General features: G+C 40.4%; 1 protein-coding gene across 1 annotated transcript in view; it reads left to right on the forward strand.

Annotated features, from left to right (window-relative positions):
- The window catches only part of LOC124594670 (MFS-type transporter SLC18B1-like), a 321099-nt gene extending 301751 nt beyond the window's left edge, over positions 1-19348 (forward strand). Inside the window, exon 12 of the mRNA XM_047133038.1 lies at positions 19085-19348. Coding sequence (XP_046988994.1) covers positions 19085-19348 — 264 coding nt within the window. The remainder of the gene's footprint in view (positions 1-19084) is intronic.
- Positions 19349-26270: the final 6922 nt, after the last annotated feature.

Genomic DNA, 26270 nt, shown 5'->3' on the forward strand with positions numbered 1-26270 from the left:
CTAAGGGGCCCCATTACGCGCCTGACGTTGGAGCTCCCAACTACCAGTAAGCCCACCCTCTGCGACTGCCCAGATCTTGCAGACTGAGGGGCAACCTCTGGAACAGGACAAGCAGCCATGTCAGGCCGAAGATCAGTATCAGCCTGAGACAGAGCCTGAAACCGGTTCGTCAGACAAACCGGAGAGGCCTTCCGTTCAGCCCTCCGGAATGTCTTTCGCCCCCTGCCACACCTCGAGACGACCTCCCACTCTACCACAGGTGAGGGATCAGCCTCAATGCGGGCAGTATCCCGGGCAACCACAGTCGTAGTCCGATCGGGGGATGCGTGGGACGAGCTGGCCATCCCCGACAAACCCCCATCCGGAACACCACAGTGATGCCCATTGGCAACAGCCTCAAGCTGTGTGACTGAAGCCAACACTGCCTGAAGCTGGGAGCGAAGGGATGCCAACTCAGCCTGCATCCGAACACAGCAGTTGCAGTCCCTATCCATGCTAAAAACTGTTGTGCAAAAAACGTCTGAACTAATCCACAGAGAGCGCAAACAAATCGACACAAAATTTAAACGGTTATTAAAATACAAGATTGCCTAGTAAATGCAGTAATGCTGCTACTTGCACACTGCTGACACACTGCTCGGCGGCGGAAGGAGACTACGCGATTTTACACTATTCAGGTACTAAAACGCGATGCTACAACTCTCAAATACTATAATACGCCCGAAATTTATGAATTAACAATGCAAGTACCAAAAACACGCAAAGAAATTAAGAATTAAACTATGTAACAAATGAGTGAGCTAGTAGTATACGACTTGCTGCTGCAGCTGCTTATCCAACGACGGCAGGGAGCACACTGGCTGTGACCAACCGACACTGGCTGTTCAAATCAAAAACAGAAGACAAACGACTACGCGAATTTACACTATTCAGGTACTAAAACGCGATGCTACAACTCTCAAATACTATAATATGCCCGAAATTTATGAATTAACAATGCAAGTACCAAAAACATGCAAAGAAATTAAGAATTAAACTACGTAACAAATGAGTGAGCTAGGAGTATACGACTTGCTGCTGCAGCTGCTTATCCAACGACGGCAGGGAGCATACTGTGAGTGGTGCAGAAATTGGAAAACTCGGAAGAAGTGAACTGTTGGCCATTATCTGTAACAACAGTTTCTTGAAGGTCCTCAAAGGCAAACATGTGGATAATGCTTTGATGGTGTGGGCAGAGAATGTGGAGGTCATCCTGGTCACAAATGAAAAACTTTTTCATGTTTCTATTGCAGTGAGCCATGAGGAGCCTAGAAAGGAGGCTGCAAACTCAAGATGAACATACAACCAGGAGGTGGAATAGGTGGGCCATGGAAAATAACGGTGGGGGGATGGGGTGGACTGTTTGCTCTTAAATGTTGTACATGAAGAGATCAAAACAGTGATGCCTGTGTCAATATCTCGGCATGTTGTAATGTTGCTGGGTAATCACTTTGTTAGCACCCGTCCGCCCCTCCCTTCCAGTGGCCCTCACTCAGCAGTGCAATTCTCTGTAGAAGCATTTGTGAAATGACCAACCATGTGTGCCCATTGTCCCCGAGGATGAGGACCGTGCTCTGGATGGTGGAGAGCTTGTGGCAGCACCCCAAAAACTCTGCACTTCATGGTGCTGTAGTGCCCTCCTGCTGCTGGGCTAGACTTGTTGAATGTAGTTTTTTACCCCCTGGCGGATGAGATCTTTCTTGGTGTGGTGGCTGACCAGGTGGGTGTCCAACAGCATCCTCTGTGTCATCATCTAAGTGACAACACACCACTGGATTGGTGTTGCAGTCTGGGATGGTGCCTATAGGCAGACATGACTAGAGGTCTGCATTCACAAGATTTTTAATGGGTCCATAGTGGATGCCTCCGAATATTCTGAGAAGAATAATGCCCGCCATCATATAGGTCTAGCGATCTGTCAGCAAGGTGAAAGAGTGACCATAAATAATGTCGTGAAATTCTTTAATGCCAAAAATGATTGCTCCTCATTTTCTATTTGGCCATGATATTTCTGAGAAGGATTTAAAGTCTATGACACAAAAACAATTGGGCATTTGACCCCATTGGAAACACAGGGGAGCACTGTGCCAATACCATAACCAGGTGCATCAGCTGCAAGGAAAAGAGATAGCTCTGGGTTGTATGCAGTGAGGCATGTGGGCTGGAGCAGAGCTTGTTTAAAGTCTCAGAATGCTTTATCACAGTGTGTGGGCCACTGTCACAGTACATTCTTTAGCGGATGGTAGTGGAGTGGTTCCACAACTGCCGCTGCATGTGGAATGAAGTGGAGGTAACAGTTTATTTGACCTAACACTGATTTGAACTGGGACCTGCCTTGAGGCACTGGTAGTCCCTGTGTTGTGGCTTTATATTGTGCTGTGGTTCAAACACCTGAAATACTGACAATATGTTCAAGATATGCCATTAGTTTTACAAAATATTCACATTTTTTCCCAATTACAATGAAGATTCCCTTTTTCAAACATGGTTAATGGCCCTCACAGTTCTGTGTGAGATGTGCTGTATCTTTTCCAGCTACTAGGATGTAATCGAGATAGTTTACAGTCCCTGCGAGCTTGAGCGATAGTTGTTTGAGGTATCACCAGAAAACGATTGGAACAGTTGTGATACTGAAAAGTAGCCAATTGTACTGGAATAATTAAAATGCCATGTTAATGTCTGGCATGTCTTGAGAAGCAGTATCCAAAGGTAGCTGTAGGTATGCAGCTTTAAGGTCAATCTTTGCAAACATCTTTCCACCCGTAGGTCAAAGCATGTCATTGCTCATCTTGGGAAAGGGACGTGTATAGTAGGTCAGAAATCAAACCCACATATACTTTGAGACATTTATTTAGTTAGCTTACAGTTGGAAGTAACAACTCTAAAGAAAAACAAAGAATAAACATCCAACTCTCCAATGAATAAACAATGCACTTCACTGGTTGATCTCTTGTTCCCACGGTATCAACAACTGATTGTGCATTGACTGTTACTTTAAATTTACACAAACTCTCAGTGCCCCATTGTGTTTCTGCACAATGACTATCGGCATTGTCCATTGGCCGTTGGAGACTACAGTCAGAATTCCTTCATCTTGGAGTTGGTTCACTGCTTTTCACAACAAATTTCATGCCCTGAAAAATTTGGAAACTGTGGGAGGAGAGTAATGTGTGCCTCAAAGTTCTGGACTCGTGTGGTTATTGTTGTGGCGTAGTTTAACAGCCACGCCACTCGGAAGTACCCGAAAGGCACGCGTTAACTCACGCAGGGTAGAGATAGGTCTGAAACAGGATATGTAATGAATGCTATAAACAAAAGTACGTAGCTGCTGGAATACTTAACTTTAATCCATCCTTGTTGTACATCGCTATTGACGATACAAGTGTGACTCTGTAGATTCAGGCAATAGACTACTAATGGCGCCTTGCTAGGTCGTAGCCATTGACTTAGCTGAAGGCTATTCTAACTATCTGCTCTGCAAATGAGCGAGGCTTCGTCAGTGTGCATCGCTAGCTACGTCGTCCGTACAACTGGGCGAGTGCTATTCCATATCTCGAGACCTGCCTTGTGGTGGCGCTCGGTCTGCGATCACTGACAGTGGCGACACGCGGGTCCGACATGTACTAATGGACCGCGGCCGATTTAAAACTACCACCTAGCAAGTGTGGTGTCTGGCAGTGACACCACAGTTATTGGCATAAAGACTGACACAAAACATTTAAGGGGCATGTCTGTGGTTGTCAGGTTTCCCACAGGATTTACTGTGGGCTCAGCATTGTCGATTAAAGCCTTAACACTTGGAACAGGTTCATAACTAGAAAGTTTCATGTTCCAGATGCAGGAACATCTAGAATGCATGCCGTTAAGGTGGTAGCCCCATATTTGACTGAAGACTGGAAACAACCTGTAACCAATATGAGATTATTACTAAAACTTTTGAGGGGAGTAGTAAATTGCTGAAGTGGGGGTGTGCCCACAGTTTGATATGAGGGCCAGTCTGTAATTGTTACCCCAGACCTGGTGTCTATCTGAAATTTGTCTGGAACCATGTTAATACTGACTGTAATCACCAGCAACTTCTGGGAATGTGGTAATACTGCCTGTATGAAAGCAATACCTGAGTGTTCGAGGTCCCCATGGGGCAATTGGTGCTGAAAAGGTTCTACATTCATCCAACTGACAGAAATGCTGGAAGTGGAATGATGAACTTCTGCCTTGCGTCCTACCTTTCCACATGTTGCACATTTTGTCCTTCAAAATCTGCATTGCTGCTGGGTGGTTCTTTGTCATTCTTGTAAGCCTGCTCGGTGAGAACTGCTGGGTGTGATGAAAAAACTGGAACCACATCCTGTGAGGAGGTCATGGAATGTACTGATTGTTCAAAAGTGTGTATGATAGGTAAGTTGGTGTCCAGTGTGAGGTCCTTCAGCATCTAAGATGGCGGCGTGTGTAGATATCCGCGATTTTACTCCAAAAATAAGTTACAGTGAAGCCGTTAAAAATTCATGTGTAAGGTGCAAAAGTGAATTATTAAAGTATAATGAGCGTATTGCTAGTTTACAATGTGTAATCAGCAGTCTAAGAATAGAAATCGACAGCCTGAAGTCCGAAAATATGGAACTGAAGTCGAAGCGAAACATGGATCCATTGCTTCAAGACAGACAGAAGGACAAAAACTTTCGCCAGAACATGGCTACATCGGTGCAAAATGACACTGATAAATCATCAGAATGGAAGGCAGTACACAACAAGCGTCAAACAATCGCCACTAAAACTTCGTCTACAGCAAATGTTTCGAGGTTCGAGAATGTAAACAATTTTGATGTACTTTGTTCTAGTAATATCCTCACTGAAAGTGAAAACAATCGTAAGAAGAGTGTACCGATAAACTATCGGAAAAAGGTTAGGTTTGATCTTCCAAAGCCACAACGTTCAGTTAACAGCAATGAAAGTGGCAGTGGTGTGATCCAGTCTGCTGTGAGTGAAACATCAACAAATCGTTTTCACATTTTCGCTGATAGTCATGGTAGAGGCATGGCTGATATAGTGAAAAGCAGTTTTAATGCTGCCGATGTTTTTAGAATTGTGAAGCCAGGTGCCAAACTTCAAGAAGTTGTAGCGGGGTGTGATCCTGAAAAAGTAAAAAACGAGTGTGTGATCTTAATAGGTGGCTCAAACAACGTTGCCTGCAACGAAGGGAATGATGCCATACAGTCGCTCAGGAATAAAATATTGGCGCTTCATCAGTCTAAGGTATTTTTTGTGAACATTCCACAGAGACATGACTTAATTCCACAGTCCTGTGTAAATGAGGCTATCTCAAACGAACTCTATGTTAGCAAAGTTGTGTAAGCATTTTAAAAATACTTGTGTTGTAGATGTAAGCAGTTTTGGACGAGAATTATTTACAAGACACGGTATGCACCTGAACAGATCAGGAAAAAAAGCATTAGGTACCCTCTTAAAAACAAAAATATTGGAAGAAGTCCACAAATGTACCCCAAAGTTGGAACCAATCGCACTTGAATGGCTCCAACCATCAAGTCAGACTCGGTTTCAAACTCAAATGTTTCAGGAAATTGTTAGTAATGAACGTACTGTGTCTGTAGCTACAGATAATTTTTTAGGCAAAAGTTTAGATCTGTCTCTAATTCCAAAGAAATGACGATTTTTCACCAAAATGTGGGAGGACTTGGTAATAAAGTAAATGACATTACTGTTCTGTTAGAGGAACCACAAGGAATAAAAGATACTGATGTGTTATGTTTTAGTGAACATCATGTGAAAGATATTGAAAGGTTACAGCTAAGTGGTTACTGTCAGGCAGCACATTACTCAAGAACCATCATGGAAAAAGGTGGAGTGGTAATTTATGTAAAAAACAACATATCTTACAATGCATTAGATTTAAAGAGCCATTGTATATATATATGTGGTGTTGAGATTACTGTAAATGACTTCACAGCTGTAGTGTTAGCACTGTATAGATCTCCCTCAGGGAATTTGAATGTATTTCTTAAGCACTTAGATTCTTTATTATCCATACTGTACTCAAAGTCCAAGAACTTGATAATTACTGGTGACTTTAATGTTGATTTCCTAAATGAGAGCAATAGTAAAGCTGATTTAGTACATTTAGTGGAGTCTTATAATCTGATGGCAATAGTAGATTTCCCAACTAGGGTTACTGTTAACAGTAAAAGTCTGATAGATAATATATTTATAGATAAGTCTACATGCAATGAGATCACTGTGCATCCAATCCTTGGCCTTTCTGATCATGGTGGTCAATTGCTTAGGCTCAATTACATCAGTGTGTGCAACAGTTCCGAGCATTGTTGGAAATCTTTTAGGATAATAAATGAACAGGGCCTTAAAAAATTCAATGATAGCCTAAAAGAGATAGACTGGAGCCGAGTTTATAGGGAAACAGATGTAAACAAAAAGTACAATTCATTTTTAAATGAATTCATGTCTGTATTTGAGTCCATCTTTCCCAAAAAAGTAGTTAGAAATAGTCATATAGGCAATGCCAAGAAGTCTTGGATCACTACAGGGATAATAACATCTTGTAGAACAATGAGGATGTTATACAGTTCTCTCAGGACTTGTAATGATCCAAAGAAACGACAACACTACAAACTTTACTGTAGCATTCTCAAGAAGGTTATAAATAAATCTAAAAGTATGTGCATAAAATCAGAAATTGAAAGCTCAGAAAATAAAATTAAAACTATATGGAATGTAATAAAGAGGGAAACTGGCAGGACAACAGGGAACATGTCTCAGGTAGAGATTAAAACAGGGGACAGTTTCATAAAGAAACCTGAGTTGGTTGCAGAAATATTTAATAACCACTTTTTGAGAGCAGCAGAGAAGACAGGCTGTAATGGTTCCATGGAAGAATCATTGTCCCTCCTACAGAAAGCTATTAGCAACAGAATCCCACAGCTATCCTTATCTCTAGTTACTGTAAGCGAAGTCATAAGAGTAATTAGATCATTAAAAAATAAAAATTCTGCTTGCGTGGACAATATTTCTAGTAAAATACTGAAACACTGTTATAAATTTGTTAGTCCCGTCTTATGCAACATATACAATGCATCCCTACAAGATGGGATTGTCCCTGACGGACTTAAGTTGGCTGTAGTGATTCCTCTCTTTAAAAAAGGGGATAAAAGCATTGTTACAAACTATCGCCCAATATCCCTATTAACTACCTTCTCGAAAATTCTAGAAAAACTCATGCACAGGAGGATTGTAGACCATCTCAACTTCCACAGTATCTTAAGCAAAAATCAGTTTGGTTTTCTTGCCGGTCTTTGTACTGAACAGGCAATATTCTCTTTCAGCAACCAAGTTTTGGAAGCCATTAACAAAAAAATGTCTCCAGTGGGTATTTTTTGTGATCTTACAAAAGCCTTTGACTGTGTAAACCACCAAATTGTTTGGAAAAAGGCAGAATACTATGGTTTAGGTGGTACTGTTGGCTTGTGGCTACAATCATATCTACAGGATCGGAAGCAGACTGTAATGCTAAATGGCTCTTCTGGAGAACCTGCCTCGTCTGAATGGGGCACGATAACGTGTGGTGTGCCTCAAGGCTCCATTTTGGGCCCACTGCTTTTCCTCATCTTTATTAATGATCTTCCTCTTTGCTCTGAGACAAACAGCAAATTTACCCTGTTTGCCGATGATACCACAATTCTAATTGACGATTTGTTTGATCATGATGTTGAAAAAACTACAAATACTGTTTTTAATGACATCTTAAATTGGTTCTCCTCAAATGGTCTCTCACTCAATGCAGATAAAACTCATTATATGAGGTTCCATACATCACAAAGTAATCCCGATGAAATTGACATAAAATGTAGAGATCAACCAATACAGAAAGTTGCAGACACAAAATTCCTGGGTGCTTACATAGACAGTAAATGTAATTGGTCAGTTCACATTCTTCATCTATGTAAAAAACTTAGCTCAGCAACATTTGCATTACGGGTAATTTCTTCAGTGGCTGAAGTTGACACTATTAAGGTTGCCTACTTTGGCTACTTCCACTCATTGATGTCATATGCTATCATATTCTGGGGGAACCAACCACTTGCAAAAAAAGTTTTCACCATCCAAAAAAAAGCAATCAGAATAATGTGTGGGGTCCATCAAAGACACTCTTGCAGGCACTTGTTTCGGAAGATAGGTATCCTAACAACTGCCTCACAGTATATTTTTTCCTTGCTGACCTTTGTGTGCAAAAATTATTCCATCTACCAAGACAACAGTAAATTCCATGGTTATAACACCAGAAACAAAAACAATCTACATTTAGAAATGAAACATCTCACTCTGGTACAAAAAGGAGTTTACTACTCCAGCATTAAGCTGTTCAATGCTGTACCACTACATATCAAATGTGTTCATACAGAACTGCCAAAATTTAAACAAGTTCTCAAAGATTACCTGACAGAGAAATCTTATTATACTGTGGATGAATACCTGAAAGAAAATGTATACCATCACTAAACTTATTGTGTCTAGGAGTAGTTCAATTGATTTTATTGTGCATTGGGGCATTAGCACACTTTTTGTAACAACAGATTGGCTGTACATGTATTTACTCTTGTAGGCCTAATATCTGATTTAACTTTGTGCTCTTATCTTTAACCTTTATTTGAAACTCCTTTTTCTGTCAAATGGTTGTTATGTTATCTAGCTGACATTGTATCTGATGTGTTGGTAAATGTGCCAACACCTTGTAGATAGAGGAGGCCCAAAGGCACGCTATCTAACGCAGATGGGCGTGAATTCTGGAACAGGATAAGTATTGAATTCTAATAAGAAAAGTATGCAGCTCCTCGAATACTTAACTTTTATTTATCCTTGTTGTGAATACAGCATTCCGGATGAGACATTTCATACTATAACTATCAAACTATCACTTGCTATGTAAGGCTAATGGCGCCTTGCTAGGTCGTAGCCATGGACTTATCTGAAGGCTATTCTAACTGTCTCTCGGCAAATGAGAGGAAGGCTTCGCCAGTGTAGTCGCTAGCAAAGTCGTCGTACAACTGGGGCGAGTGCTATCCCGTATCTCGAGACCTGCCTTGTGGTGGCGCTCGGTCTGCGATCACACAGTGGCGACACGCGGGTCCGACATGTACTAAATGGACCGCGGCCGATTTAAGCTACCACCTAGCAAGTGTGGTGTCTGGCGGTGACACCACATTCTTCCCCCGCAAATCGGCGAACGGTCGTGTTATAAGGCTTCCGCCCGCTGTGGGGAGGACCCCATGTTGATGTATGCGATGAGGTGGGGAGCCTAACAACAGGCGAGGCTGTGCCACCCACACCCGGCCATTCGGTCCGAGGGGATCTAGGAAACGCCTGAAAACCTAGTTCAGGGTGCACGTCAACATGCGGTGTATGCGCCCGTAAAGACACAGGAGGGGCCGAAGGGTCGACCTCCATTGCGTCGGGGTACCCGACGCGCGATGACGTCATGTGGTCCGGAGCGGGCAAGAGTTCCATGGCGGAGGACAGCTGGTCACGGGAAGCGATCGGTGGCGCGTGACCCAGGGAGGCGCTTGGTGGCTGCAGTGAAGCGTTGAATGTGGGCGGTGCCGGAGGGAGAACAGGCGGCGGCGGCTGCGGCGTCGCGTCGCCATGGGACAAAATGGAAGGCATCGTCGGTAACACCTGGGGATGAGGCGAACCAGTAGATGGGTCCCCAGGGCGCTGACCGGACGGCACCGTCGCTGAAAGCAGACGGGGAGCGGCAGAACCCGTGCGACGACAGAGGCGCAGCTGATTGAGATGCCGACGCACCTCACCAGAGGCCCCCAAAACCAAATACATAGCGCGGCTGAGGCAACGAAGAATGCGCCCTGCGAGCCAACGCCGTGAACCTCGATAGTTGCGATAAAATACAACGTCGCCTGGAGCAAAAGCAGAAGTCTGCCACTGCACAGGAACCTGATACGGCGGGTGCAGCAAAGACATCAAGGTTCGATGAGGACGACCGTGGAGCAACTCAGCCGGCGAGCGACCATCTCGGGGCTGAGAGCAATACGAAGACAAAAACAGCAACAACGCGTCCTCCCCAGAATGCGATTCTTTCAACTTCAATATCTGTGACTTGAAAGTCCGGACCAATCGTTCAGCAGCACCGTTTGACTGAGGCGAAAACGGCGCGGATGTCAGATGTTGAATACCATTGGCCTGGCAGAATGACTGAAATTCGGCGGACATGAATTGTGGGCCATTGTCGGAAACAATAGCCTGCAGAAGACCTTCAATGCAAAAGATAGCAGACAACGCTTGGATGGTGGCAGAGGACGTCGTGGAAGACATCCAGACAACAAAAGGAAAATTACTGAAGGCATCTACCAGAACCAACCATCGAGCATTCCAGAATGGACCAGCAAAATCGATGTGCAAGCGTTGCCAAGGGGAAGTGGCTTTTGGCCATGCAAAGACTTTCCACGGCAGTGCGGATTGTTGTTCGGCACACGCCATGCAAGAAGAACACATATTCGTAATCGCAGCATCGATTCCGAACCAAGTACAGTGCTGACGAGCAAGTTGTTTCGTTCGCACTATACCCCAATGTCCTTGGTGAAGAAGCCGTAAGACAGAGGACTGTAACGAACGTGGGACCACGACTCTGGACTGATCATTATCAGAACGCAACAACAAAACACCACGTCGAACAAAAAGTCTCTCCTTGTGAGCAAAAAATCGGCGAACCAACGGATCCTCGATCCGAGACTTTGACAAAGGCCATTGCATAGCAACAAAACGCAAAACGGTAGCAAGGACAGGGTCAGCAGCTGTGGCTGTAGCTACACGACGAAAATCAATCGGAAACGATTCAACCACTTCATCGGTTTCCGCATCAATGAACATGCAAGCAAGTTCGGAAGAATCGAATGCTTTATCCTCAGCAACAGGCAAACGGGACAACGCATCGGCGTTGCCGTGCTTAGCAGTGGACCGATACAAGATATCGTAGCGGTACTGCGAGAGGAAAATAGACCAGCGAATGAATTTCTGCGCTGTACGCGGAGGTACAGGCTTGTTCGGATGAAAAAGCGACGTCAAAGGTTTGTGGTCTGTGATGATGGTAAAGTGACGACCATACAAGAAATCATGGAACTTAGTAACACCAAAGACGAGAGCCAAAGCTTCTTTCTCTATCTGTGAGTAATTTCTTTGCGCAGACGAGAGCAATTTTGACGCAAAGGCAATAGGGCGATCATGCGAGCCAACTTTGTGCGCAAGCACAGCACCGATCCCGAAATCCGATGCATCTACCATCAACAAAAGGGGTTTCTGGGGATCAAATGGCGTAAGGCAAGTATTAGAAAGCAACGCCGATTTCAACTGGTGAAAGGCGCGTTCGCATTCCGTCGTCCAGACGAACGGAACACCTGTATGGCGCAAGCGATGAAGCGGAGCTGAAATGGAAGAGGCATTGCGCACATTAACTCACACCTCGTGATGCTAAATCGTTTAATGTTCTTGCGACCTCATCACGCAATGCGTGGGAACATTGCGCGCTCTGAAAAATTTCGGTTGCGCGTTTACTTTCAGTTCCAAATGTGCTGCATAGTTTTTAGTGCAACCCAGGCCTGGTGCTAAAATGTCTGCAAATTCTTCACACAGACGGGAAACACTGTCTGAAGGCACAGTCTGATTCACTGGTAGGACCTGATTTACAATAGACAAGTTAAACAACTGAAATAAATCTAAACCAAACAAGTTCACTGCAGTAGAAGAACGAAGAACGTAAAATGACACAAGTTTTGTTTGTCCCTTGTATGTTGCAAGAAGAGTGCACTGTCCTAACACAGGTATCTGCTGTCCTGAATATGTAGTGTGAGCGTAACAGTTGCGGCACGCAACAGAGGTTTGCCCAGTTGTTTGTACGTGTCGTGATTGAGCAATGAAACTGCAGCTCCGGTATCGAGCGGGAATGGTATGACCTTGCCATTAAAGTCCAAATCTACAAAACGTTTGTTGTCCTGCTGACGACAAGAGCGACTGTCTCGTGCAATTTCAACTGATACAGGTACAGCATCACTTGCTAATTGACGTGATTTCCGGCGACGTCGACGCACAGTATTTGTGGGACGAACACAGTCACTGTTAGAGAAAGTGGCACTGGACGAAGTGGAATTAACTACATGAACGTCCATGGGCGAAGGTTCACGAGCCTGAGTGTCCTTGGTTCGATTCCGGCGCGAAGCAAAGGGCCTGGAATGGTTGTGATTGTCTGATCTGAGCTTTTTCTGGCAAACACTTAGAACATGTCCTTTCCTATTACAGAAAAAGCAAATAGCTTGGCGTGACGGGCAATGTTCACGCGAATGTCTAGTAGCACACCGCAGGCATGATTTCACTGCATTTGTAGGCTTGCGCGGCACACCTGGTTTAGAGCGTGGCAGCAGCTGCACGAACGTGTGCGAGGGCAGTTGACCGGGCCGCGTAGCGCGCCCGGCGGGCCGGTTAATGTGACACACAGCTGGCGAAGTTGCAAATGATTCCTGAGCAAAGTCAAGTGTGTCTTGTCTATCCAAGATGTCTATCACTTGTTGAAGGGAGGGATTGACTAGTTTCAAAATCTGTTCCCGTATGCGAACATCAGAAACGTTCTGTGCAATTGCATCACGTACCATTGTATCTGAATAAGGAAGGCCACAGTCACATTCAAACGCACAATCCCTAGTAAGGCCTTGCAAAGTTGCAACCCACTCCCTATTAGTTTGACCGGCCGTACGTTTTGTACGAAAGAAAGTATACCTTTTTGCAACTACATTAACTGTTTCTTTGAAATAGGCGTCCAATGCCGACAAAATTTCTTCGTAGGACAGAGTTGCTACGTCGCATCGGGGAAACAATTTCACTATCACACGGTACGTTTGCACCCCTACACACGCCAATAAATGAGGCTGCCGCTCGTTACCTTGAATTCTGTAGGCGGCGAGATGAAATCCAAATTGGCGCGACCATTCCGTCCAGGTCTCTTGCTGTGCATCAAAATTGCGAAACTGCGGTGCAACTGCACGTTGTGGCTGCGGGAGCGATGAAGCGGCGGCCGCCGCATCAGTTTGAATGGCACGTTGACCCTGGACGAGCTGTCCAAGGGCATCCAATAACGCCTGCGTCTGCTGATTCTGCAAGCGATAAAATTCGGACAGTACATCTGGAGATTGTGGCGAAGCCATGACACAAGTAAATGTAAGCAATTAGAAAGAACAAATCCCATCCTCGTCGCCAATGATGTGTTGGTAAATGTGCCAACACCTTGTAGATAGAGGAGGCCCAAAGGCACGCTATCTAACGCAGACGGGCTTGAATTCTGGAACAGGATAAGTATTGAATGCTAATAAGAAAAGTATGCAGCTCCTCGAATACTTAACTTTTATTTATCCTTGTTGTGAATACAGCATTCCGGATGAGACATTTCATACTATAACTATCAAACTATCACTTGCTATGTAAGGCTAATGGCGCCTTGCTAGGTCGTAGCCATGGACTTATCTGAAGGCTATTCTAACTGTCTCTCGGCAAATGAGAGGAAGGCTTCGCCAGTGTAGTCGCTAGCAAAGTCGTCGTACAACTGGGGCGAGTGCTATCCCGTATCTCGAGACCTGCCTTGTGGTGGCGCTCGGTCTGCGATCACACAGTGGCGACACGCGGGTCCGACATGTACTAAATGGACCGCGGCCAATTTAAGCTACCACCTAGCAAGTGTGGTGTCTGGCGGTGACACCACAGTATCTGTTACTGTATTTATAGTATGTCTTACTTAAACTATGTACAATTTGCCATTGAATTGCCCTTGTATTTATTGTAAGTTTAAATTGAAACCTGTACAATTTGACACGTTCCATATCCTTGTGACTGACTCACTAACTGGATCTACGGAACAAGAAATAAATAAATAAATAAATAAATAACAAGTCTTGGTGTAGGGCTTCAACAGGTGCATGGATGAGCAACATTCCCGGAATGAGGGAGGATGCATAGGATTGTTAGCATTGATTGTTGGTACCTTGGAAATGTCACTCCCATGATAGACCTTGAAGCCATGTTATTCGTTCCCTGTGAGATTCAGCCGTAACTTGGGACAGCCACAGTCACATGTACTTGGGAATCAAGATACTCTGTGAGGCTAGCTTTAATTGTAACATATGGTAGGGCTCTGATTCAGGATGGTGCAACTGTTGTATCAGTTGGTAAATAGAAGGACCGGCATTGGCAAGCAAAAATTCATGCAAAAATTCGTGTTGCTGTGTATCACATTCACTTGTGTGGATGATGAAATGTTGCTCTATATACCAGGTCCAAGGCTCATCCTTCCATTCAAATGCTCAGAACAATGATGGCATTGGCTGGATATTGTGTATGGTTGTGTTGACCCACTTCTTTAGCTCCAACAAGGTGAGAACTGCCAATCATTCTACCAGTAGTTCATTTCTTTGCTGGATTCACTGTAACAGGATAGTCCAGGATGTGTCAGATCTACTTGTTCTTTGGCGGTGACCATTTTGAAACAATCCTAGAAATCCATAATGGTTACCTGGAACAGCATGCACTGAATGAAAATTTGTTCTTGAAAACCTCATTGCCAACTGAAATGTCCTTTTGTTTGGTTATATCACACAAAATGTTCACTAGGGTATGCCAATTAAGTAGTTTTGTTTGTTCCACAAGTGGAAAATCTCACAGATTTGGGGTGAGCACATTAACTTCTGAAGAACAAAAATAAGAACTTCTTTACTGAATGGATGCTCAAATAATCTGAGTTCCAAAAAGTAACAGTCACAGATTGAGTTCCTTTAAGTCTGTAGCAATGAATTTTGTAATACTGGCAGAAAATCTGAAACTTCTCAAGTGTAAGAGACGTAACAAAACAGAATACTACATCCTCTCCACTCAGTGGCATCCCATTTGGCCAGTCCCACTTCACAGTGATGATGAAGAATGGAAGAGTTGATTGTGGTAGCACATTGTCCAGGTGAGGTCCCCTATGGGCTGAAACATTTGTCTTGTGGAGAAGCACTACTGTTTGATTGGCTCACACTTAGTTTCAGCAGAAGCAGGAAATATTTTGACCTGCACAACATGATCGGGGCTATTCATGCACCTTGGAGATGTTACTAGCCAAGCTACTTTTGCCACCCTCTGTTAAACTGCTAGTAAGCTGATTGGTTTGAATTTATGCGTCATGTGGACCAGAGTTCTGTTGCCGTGATGCGTGCAGTGGAGGTTGCTGTTGGCATCCATTTCACTTGTCACCACAGCAGCATATGCCACTGTTAGTGGCTGATTTCCTAATGGATTACACACAGGATTTTCTTGATAAAACTTTTGGGAATACTCTGAAGTGTTTCTCAGTATTACTAACCCATCAAGAAGGCTACAGCTTAAGATGATACCCATTTGTATGGCATGTAGAGGTCTGTAAACACCTAATCAAGTGTCTCAGCTTCTTGGAACTTAGTGGGCTCTCTCAGCTGTCAGTCAGTCTTTAGAGAGGACACCCCTTTCAGAGTAATGCATCATCATCATCATCATCATCATCATCATCGTTATCGTTTTCCAGCTCCAGTTTCCCGAGTGTGGTGTACAAGCACTCAACATCTCATTCTGTCTTCATAGATATTCTGTTCCAGGACAGCTTCCCATTTGTGTCCTTTCTCATCCACATCTGAACTTACAGTTTCTATCCAGCATTTTCTTGGTCTTCCCTGAGGGTGAAATACCTTTCAGAAGGTCTTTGGCAGTTCATTCTCATTATGTGCCCATACCACTGCAGCCTGCATTTCTTTATGACACTGGTAACAGAAACCTCAATACCAGCTATTTTCCTGCTCATCTAATTCCTGATTTTGTCTTTTCTAGTTGTTTGATTCATAGTTCTAGTGAATTTCATTTCTGTTGCCTTAATTCTGCTGAGGTATTTGTTTAGTAGGGTACATATTTCTAAACCATATGTTAGATTGATACAAAATAGGTTTGGTACATGGTCACTTTTGTTTTTTGTGGAATTTTATCAGTCCAGAGAAGAGTTTTGATTTGACTGTAAAAATTGGATTCTTTCTGTGTCCTGCTGAGTATTTTCTGCTTAATTGTATTGTCTTTAGAGATCATGCTACCTATGTACTTGAAATGTGAAGCAGATTCTACTTTGACTCCTAGAAATATATTTGAGGTTGTTCCTTGCTTGTTGATGGCCACTTCTACTGTCTTTGTTTTACTTATTTGTAATCCATAATTTTTGAATGTGTTGCTCCAAGTATTAAGTTTCTTCTGTGCTTTGGCTTCTGTCTCTCCCCTTACTATTAAATCATCAGCAAAAACCAGGGCATTTGGTTCGCTGTCTATTTTCTTGATAGATTCTATGGTCTTTGCCATTATTACTACAAACAGAGGAGTGGTGATAGGGCACTTACTTGATGGACACCTCTCTTTGTTTCAAACCATTGTGATAATCTGTTGTCTATCTGGGCACAACTGTAACACTTTTGGTATAGCATTTGACTTTGTCGGTTAGTTGATTTGGCATCTTTGTCTTGGAAACATTCCCACATCTAATAATTTTTTCATAATGTGGGGCCACAGTCATAATATATTTCTTTAAAGTCAGTCCCACCACTAAACTGTTTTTTTATTTGCAGTGTTACATTTACACAATCATGATTTCAGCTTTAAAGTGCCATTATCAAGTGTTTTGGTGCTGTACAGTGTCTGAGATGGCATGTTGTTATATTTAAAATACACTATTAGACATATTGTTTAAGGGTCAATATTTCTGGTAGAAGCCTACTGCTTTGTTTTATCACTGAGTATACCATCTTGACTCAAGAAATTCCCATATCTTGTTTTTCAGTGTCCACAAATACAATCACAAGATTTCTTCCATATTCCCAAAACTTTTCTGTTAACATTCTTACTGCAAAAATAAGATACATAGTACCTCGGTCGTTCCTGAATCAATGTTGTTCTTCCTCAAGTGGAGGTTCTATTATCTTCCTAATTCTCATTTCTATGATCTTTTCTAGCAGCTTCAAGGTGTGTGACAGTAGTGTGATGCCTCTGTAATTTCCACATTTTTATTGACTGTCCTTTTTAAACAGAGGGATGACGACTCCTTTACTCCAAACTTACGTGATTTTGTTTTCTTTCCAAACCACTGATAACACTCTATATAGCCAATTTAAGCCTAATATTCCAGCTGCCTTTATCATGTCTGAGCCAAGATCATCAAAGCCTTTTGACTTTCCATTCCGTATCCTCTTTAATGCTGTTTCTACCTCACACCATGTTAATGGGTGTCCGTTAGTTTGGACTTAATCAATCACTCCAAAGTCGTTTATGGTTGTGTTGTCCCCATCTCCATTCAGCAGCAAGTTGAAGTACCTTTTCATTTCATCCCAGATCCCTTCCTTTGTTCACAATCATCTGTTTCCTGGGCAAGATTATTTACATATTCATTTCATTTGCTCTTTAGTACTTTGGTAATATAATTTCCTACTTCTCTGACAGTCTTCTTCTCTCCTTGTAGTAAAGTCATCCCAGCACTTTTCCTTTTCTTCCTGGATCAGTCTTTTTACAGCTAGTTTCTTTCTCTGGTATTCCTGAGCGTTCAATTGCTAATTCATTTAGTCTATTATCTGTTTTCTGTTTTTCATGGTCTAATATCCTTTTCAGTACATTCCTAGCTTTTACTGCTGTCTGTACACAATCATTCCACCAAGGTGTTTCCCTCTCTTTAGGTGCGGCACTTATTGTCCACAGATCCCCTTGGCTTCTCTGACAATGGTTTCTTTGAATAAGGACCATTCTTCTTATACTCCATCTTTCTCAGTTTTTGATAACTTGGCTGCTATTCATGCATTATACTTTATGTTCTTTTCCACATCCTTCAACAACCAAGTCCTAATCTGTGGCATTCTCTTTCATTTAAATTTTGACACTCGAACATCTTTTACGTCAGCAGTTAATAGCTGGTGGTCGCTATCTAGGCACTCATTGGCTTTGACTGTTACATCCTTAACATACTGACCAGCTTTTATTTCTGTAAAATGTGCATGACTAATGGAATAATGTGTACAAATTGTAAAACTGTTTATCATTCTAAATGCATGAATGTAAGTCCATTGTGAAAGATACGGTTTTGCATGACATACAATGAAGGCAACTTTAGCAAAAAACTAAACAAAATGGAGTGCAACAAAGAAATTATTACTAAGCAGTTAGATGGGATACATTCTTCAAAATAAAAACTGAAGAAACAAAAAAGGAGAAAGTGAAGCAAACAGAGAACTGTTGCTGAATTCTAGACCTCCCGAACACCTCAGTGAAGAGTGTGGAAAATGGCAGAATGTGGTATCAAGTGCATTAAAAGTTAAATGACTGCCTTGGTCCACAGCTTTCACAGTGCTACGTGAGGAAAGTGCAGGTTGGCTTTCACATGACTGATGGTTTCAGGTCCATGCTGGTTGGTGTGGAGAAAGTCATTTGTACAATACATCTCATTATGTTTAAGGTCACAATATGTCCTACAATTCTATAACAGATGGACATCAGAGAGACTGGATGGTACTTCTGCAGGTTACTTCTGCTGCACTTCTTTCAAATGGGTGTAATACTGTGCTTTCTACCAACTACTGAAAAATTCAAAGGAGCTACACTGTACTATAATTAAGGGGGGGGGAGGAGACACCAGAGACTATGTGGAATGTTTGAAGAATCAGCATTACATGAGAAATCTGCAAATATGCTACTGCATCATATTTAATGTTCCAGTAGGTACTATGATGTTAATATTAATCTAGAATTATCTAAGCATGGATTCTTACAGCAGTTTGTGATTGAACAGAAGGGAAGAAATGCTTGTACGTGGTATCATGCTAAGTACTCTCCACCATGCACTTCACTGTGGTTTGCAGAGTATTAACATAGATGTGTTTGGGTATTATAGTCTCAGAAACTTTATGTAAAAATTCTTATATGTGTTTATTTTTGTTTACAGGCTGTGGTAACCTTAGTCTATTTTTCGGTGAAGCATACACAGCAGCACCACACCCGAGAGCAGAGCACTGACAGCGGCATCAGTGAAAACTACGAGAGTGAAAGCAGCCCCCTGCTGGCAGGGGCTGAGGCTGGAGGCACAGTCTCGGACCATACCTACACGAGGGAAAGAGCTCAGTTTTATGGGGAATCGAGTGAAGGAAATGAAGCCACAGACTCCTGTCGAACAGTGTCTGTAACAGCAGGAGGTGCTTGTGAAGTATAGGGTTTGCACTGCATACTGTATCATTTCAGAAAGAGAAAGAGAGAGTGAGCCTGTAGTGTTCATTTTTTTTTTTTGTAAATATTCTGTTTCTCTTGGGGTTGCATTGTTTCTTTTTAGCAACTTATCTTTAATTTTTCTGTCATTTGAGTGACAATGTACAGTATTTTTTCCACAGTAGTCAGTACAGTTCAGCTACATAGTTCCAGAGTGATTTTAGAAATTTTAAAATTCCTGCAGTTGCAGTTGTTAGCTACTAAACATTCAGAACATACTTTTATCTGCACCCATTGATAATGCCTTCTCACAATAGTCGTATACATCTAAAAGACACAGATGCAAGCCTAACCAAATCGTCATTTCGTGTTGCACTTCTATAAATGGTTATTTCATGCTGTGAGAAGCAAGAATACAAATGACATCAGTCATTACTCATATAGATTATGTTTAAAAGATTTCTGATTGAGCATGGTCATGAACATGTTGCCCAATTGTACAAACACGTCTTTCCAAACTTTGGCTACTGGTACGTCGAGCCTCCCAGCTGAAGAACTTTCTACTGAATACAATAATGGTCAAGTTGACAGGTGCTTCATGGCTCTTGTCACTTAGATTCATTTGACAGCTCCTGCAACACCTGTTTACATGCCTGTCTGCCTCTCGGTGAATCCTCAGTACGGTGAGTGACTGTCACTGCTCATCTCAGTATTTACTCCCACTTTATCTTCAGATGGCAAGTAAATGGCTTTATTCGTCAGGATTATAACATGCATTAAGCCTGTATGTAACTCATAGAATATTATGTTTCTGTGTTGCTTCTTTAAGAGATAGCTGGAAGCATAGGGTGTAAGAGCTTGAAAAAGAAAAATGAAAGATTTAGCTTTTAAATGAACAGGTGCATGGAAGATGTTTGAAGAAATGAAGGTGTGCACAATGGGACTAATTATATTTCATTCCATTAAATTGTTTGCATATGTGACTTGAACTGAACTTGTTGGGACTTACCCTTTCATGCAAAACCTTTCCTCTTCAGATTTTAAAGAAGAGACTAATGACTTCTAAAGCTCACAGTCCTATTTCTTTGTTTGTGTTCACTTACATGCATCATAAGTGAAAACTGCTATTTATGCATCTGTATGCTTTTTATGCATGTGGATATAGTGGTTTTTATTCTAACATTCCAATTTTATGTTTAGTTTTAATTTGCACATATAATATTGCTGTTGACTGGGTGAAGTATTGACTAACATTTTAAGAAAATTTTCAGTTAAGCTGAAAGAACTAACAGTGTGATAATGCCTGCAGAGTGTGTCATGTTATCTACCTGATTATTTTCATGATCACTACTGAAGATCACGTTGTTCCCATTCTCTCAGACATCTGCTTGTTCTGCACGTCATTCATACCTGAATCAATTCATTGCCCCAATTAAATGTGTTGTGTTGTTGTAGCATGGTATTTCCAGTGGGAGGCTAATTGCTAGATTAGAAAGCTTGTATCTCTCTTATCCTGGAGTTTGAGTGAACTTCCCTTCATTTAAGCTTCTTCACTATATCCCTCTCTCCTCCTTCAGGAAGAAATTATTAGTTAAAAAAAATAGAGTAATTTTTTGTACCTTTTTGCATGTTCATTGGCAGTACTAAAAATTTGTCCACTTGGAGGTAGGATCTGGCTAGCAATTCATTTTCATAATTTTATAATTTTCTCAAATAAATTTTTCTTTTGTTACAGTTATAACCAAAGTTCACACAGTAATCTCTCCTAAGTGAAACTGTTCAAAATTTATGTCAAATTCAATATTACATTTTGTATGTAATTTGATAAGTAATTGTACACCACCATGTCTTCTTCTATTGTTAGCAGTAATGAGAAAGAGATAGCTCTAGACTGGTAGCCAGATACTGGGATTTACTGTCTCTGTAAAGAAAACATGGTTTACATATGATGGATGTTAAGAGTGAGCGTTGGTCAGTTTCTCTTCCTCTCAGGGGAAAAATTATGTTTTAAAATATTGACACTCTGGTAATTACACAGAACATTTTGACAACACAGTTTTTCTGTTTGGAATGCATACAACCGTATTTACCATGTTTCCTTTCTGCTTTGCATCGTTAGGTGGCGCATGTCACAACTGTGTTGCCAGACACATATATCACCAACAGTTCATTACCTGCTCATTCTTGTACTGTTATCACATTTTGAATCTTTCCAGTTAAATTTGAAGGAAGAATGATTAGGCTTTAAGGTCCCACTGACAATGAGGTCATTAGAGGTGGAACTGTACTTGGATTGAGGAAGGATAGAGGAGGAGAGAGGAGAAAATCAGTCATGCTCTTTCAAAGGAACAATGTCAGCATTCAACTGTAAGTAGTTTATACAAGTCATGGCAAATCTAAATCTGGAAGGGCAGGTGAGGATACAAACTTCTGTCCTCTCAAATATTCAACTGCATTTGGTTTGCCTTGATGTTCCCTCCACTTGTTCCATTATTAACTGTTCTTTTACATTTTAATAACCATATGGAGAAATACAATTATTATCATGAAAATGGGTCTTAGATCTACCAAAAGCCGTCATAATCTTCATACAAAGATAAGTAACTAGACCTGGGAACAAACCCTATCCGTTAACCACTGTTACAATCAATTCCAGGTCAGCCAACAGAAACAAAAGCAATGGTGCCAGCTTCATACTGTGAGTCAGCAAATGGTGGCCTCCATTGTTTCAGGATATCGGTGCCTTTATCTTCATAACAGTTGAATTTTTGTTTCCTTCATTCATTGTCTTTTGATTGTAACAAATGTCTGTCAGTTTATCCAGACCCAACCTTTGCTTGAGTTTTATCATATTTTAAGCAACAGACACTGACAAAGTATGTCAAATTTTATCTCATCCGATTTCTGATTACACGAATGACAGATCTTATTGGCGTTAATAGGGTATTGATGCTATGACTTCTTTTCAGATAACAACTTTTAGTTACTACTGTATTTACTTTGTAAAAATTGTCTGTATTGGATATATTTTGTACATCTTTTATTATAAGAAATGTTTTAAATTATTCTGTTAAAATAGGAAAAAATTACTGCTACCATTTTTACGTTTTTGATGGATAAAACATATTTATGCTGAGTGTTTGGATGTATAAACAAGTCTGATTTTGCAAGGTGCCGTTCCTTCCTGCAGTATAGAAAATTGATAGACTTTTTTTCATGAAGTGCTTTTTCTTCCATCAACCAGCTGTTAAAATTGATAGATGACTGTTTTTGTTCACTGAGTGACTCCTCATCATTAGCCTTCATGTTTTCCTCAAAAATCTCCACACACCCCTACAGGTATGTTCTCTGCCTTTCATGTACCATTGATGTAAATGCATTAAATTACCAAGTGCCAACATTGACTAATTCTTGTTATTCTTTGCATTATCTGTATTATAATGCAGAATTATTCAAAAATGATCTACCTCTTCTTGTGTGATCACTGTGAATGAAGAATTCTAGTAAATATTGAAATATTCAATTTCCAGTCCTATGTAACTCACATGTAATGCATAAGCAGTAATCCACGAAGTATGTATACCAAAAGCCCTTCTAATGGAAAATCCAGGTTGGAATATTAATAATTATGAAAAGGATAGATTGCTACTCATGATAAAGGTGATGTGCTGAGTTGCAGACAGACACAACAAAAAAGACTATTACACACTGAGCTTCCAACCGAAGCCTTTTTCAGAAAAATAAGGAGAACGCACTCATTCACACAGGCAGGCAAAGCACACGTGACCACTCTCTCTGGCTGCTTTGTTCGGAGATAGTGCGTGTGTGTGTGTGTGTGTGTGTGTGTGTGTGTGTGTGTGTGTGTGTGTGTCAGCCTTTTTGTTGTGTCCACCTGCAAGTCAGTGTGTTCTCTGTATGGAGGGTAGAAATCTATCCTTTTCATACAAATGCTTCTTTAGTTTTATAAAGGCGTTAACGTTTTGTAGTTAACTTGAGGTATACAGTGGCCAGTTCCATTTACACATTTAAAAAAAAAAAAAAAAAAAAAAAAAACCTCTCATTTTTCTTTGGTATTATTATCAGTTCACCATCCATAGACTCATCTTTAAAATTATGATAATTGTATCTGTGACATATTTAATTATTTTAGATAGCTTTACATAGTATGTAGTTTACTAAAAGCCATCATGTACTGAAAAAATTGTAGGCCTTACAACTTTTAGATTGCATACTTTTACAACTGAGGTTCTGTGGGAATACGAGAACCAATTTTTAAATTTTGTATTCAGATAGGTATGATATGAAAAACAACAATGTGAGTCACTTTTTCTATATAACTTTGTATGCACCAGTGATGATTATTTCTGGTAAACAAGTTTGAAATGTGTGTTTTTATTTAACTGATATAAAAGTAGTTGGAATTAAGAGTAGTTAAGATAATTTTTCTTGATATGTAATGTCCATTACTCAATCTTTAAGGTATTTTAATGTCAAACAGCGGTAATGACAAACACTGGAACAGATTGAAATTTGTGCAATATAGCTGCACTATAAATGACATCAATTACTGATAGTTTATAATTGTAGAAGACTGTTTAAGATATTTGTTAACTATTTATGAAACTTTACCTGATGGTAGATAGATACTAATCATTCAATACATTATGAATAATTTTGTTGTATAATTGTAAGGGAATGTCCAATGTTTTAATATGTCTATACTCGTTTTCAGTATCATTTTCTTCACAGTTGTATGTATTTTTTAAACAGCAGGAAAATCTGTGTAAACAGCAGGTAATGAAGAGCAGATTTACATTATGTACCCTTAAATGATTAAAAACAAAAAATCTGTTAATTACTACTATTTTTTAGCAGATTTCAAGTAAAATCATCCTAATTAATGTTTATATCAAACATGCAAGAATACTGACAGGTTGCTGTTACTTGCAGTAGTTTGAACAATCAGTGACTATTTAATTATATTAATTTCAGTGTTATGTAAGAGTTTAGTATTGATATGTAAGATGTACAATGGAGATGACTACACCATTTCATAAATTATTTATAAAAAAAATTGAAGAACTGATGTAACAAGCACATATACAAGATGAATGTTATGACAGAATGAATGTAGATGTGTATGTAAGCACAGCTGGCAAGATTACTGGTATAGAATATATGAAAATATGAACGCAGAAGGAAAAAAAAGATTAGTGGATAGAGGAGAAGACTGTGATGCAATTATTAATAAATTTGGAATAAAAGGTTACAAACAGTGACAGGAGGGCAAAAAATGGAGAGAAATACTATAAAGAAAAGCAGAAACAGAAGAATGTTTGTTGGGCTAAAAGGTTTTGGCTTAAGTACTCATGATGTCTGAGATGCAGCAAAAGAATACAGTTTGGCTGGTTGGCGTCATTACTGTGCATTGAAATGAATTAACTGCCACAAAATACCAAAACAAAACTGTGGGAGGTTCCCCATTAAATAAAAATCTCTTCTGTGTTGACTTAAGGCTCTTATAAGTATTGAAATTTTAATAAAAACATCAGATATCTGCAAGTGAACCACAAGTGGATTTGATGGACACAAAAAACATGGCTTTGATGGAGGCCATTCATTTTGAAGCAATTTTAGATGCTAAGTTGGGAAGAAAATACTTCTGTCACACTTTAAAACAAACACTGTTTCAGAGAAGACTACTTTTGTGCATAATTTTTCTTATGTGAGTTTTGATTATCTGTGTTTTCACAGGGTTTAATATTTATGTAGGAAAGAAACAGAGGTTTTGTAAACTGTTGAAACCAAAAATGTCTCACTTAATTTGTTTTCATGCTCTTATGGTGTCTTTGTGATAGTAAAAGCTTTATTTAATATCTCAAATACAATGTGAAATTAAGAGGACAACTGTAGAGTAGCAAAGTTGATATTATAAATTCTGGGATTAGTTGTAAAAGCTGGAGTCATGAGAAAAAGATGTTCATTCATAACTCTAACCATGTAATCTTGATTGCTATCCTGAAATTCAGGATCAGTCAGTAAAAATTAAAGTCTTTCTGCATTCTGCAGTATTCTTAGTTATTATAAAGAGTTAAATATACAACACAGTTTCTAAAGTCAAAACTGACTAGTGCAAAAATGCTGAATATTACTGCTGTAGTACAAATCCTTAACATTCAGTCTCAACTAAAATATGTTTCATTAATGATTCTCTTCAGTATCTGAAATTACATTTGTAGATTGTGATATTTTTCTAGTGGTAGTTAAGATGACAATCAAATCAAAATAGTTTTCACATCTCACTTTTTTATGTCTGTTGTTACATATCTTTGACTGTTTCATAGATTACCAGATCTGCCTCAGTAACCACACTACATTTTTATTATTCATTTCAGAATTTAAATGATTTTGGCATTGGAAGTGTCTGGGATAGTAGTTTACATTTATAGAATATTATTATTTGTAAATGATATAGCAACATTTTATATGAAACACAAAGCATGAACTATAGGTGCTTGTTATATTTACTGGTTTGTATTTATCTCGAATGCAAATTTAAAATAACAATGCCATATGGAATGTCTTTACATAGTGTAGTATTCAGAACATGTGGACTTTGAGAGAGTAGTAGAACAACAGTTAGTACAGTAGCTCCCAGTTTCTGGTTATTATAAATCAAAGAAGTGTAATTACCTTGTACACCATCACTGGAATTCACTTCCTCAGTAGGAAAATAAAAAACGTTCAGTGAATGATAAATAGCTCTGTTATGTTAGGGACATGAGAAAATTGTGATGTGGCTGGTGATTGGTATGGCACTGCAGTAGCAACTCTGTTACTGCAAGAGTCCTGCCAAAAAAAGTCTATCATCAGTGTTTTATATGTGTAGCGCAGACTAATGCTGCTATCACAGACTAATACTGCTGTGT

The sequence above is a fragment of the Schistocerca americana genome, chromosome 2 (assembly GCF_021461395.2).
Source record: "Schistocerca americana isolate TAMUIC-IGC-003095 chromosome 2, iqSchAmer2.1, whole genome shotgun sequence".
Taxonomy (NCBI): domain Eukaryota; kingdom Metazoa; phylum Arthropoda; class Insecta; order Orthoptera; family Acrididae; genus Schistocerca; species Schistocerca americana.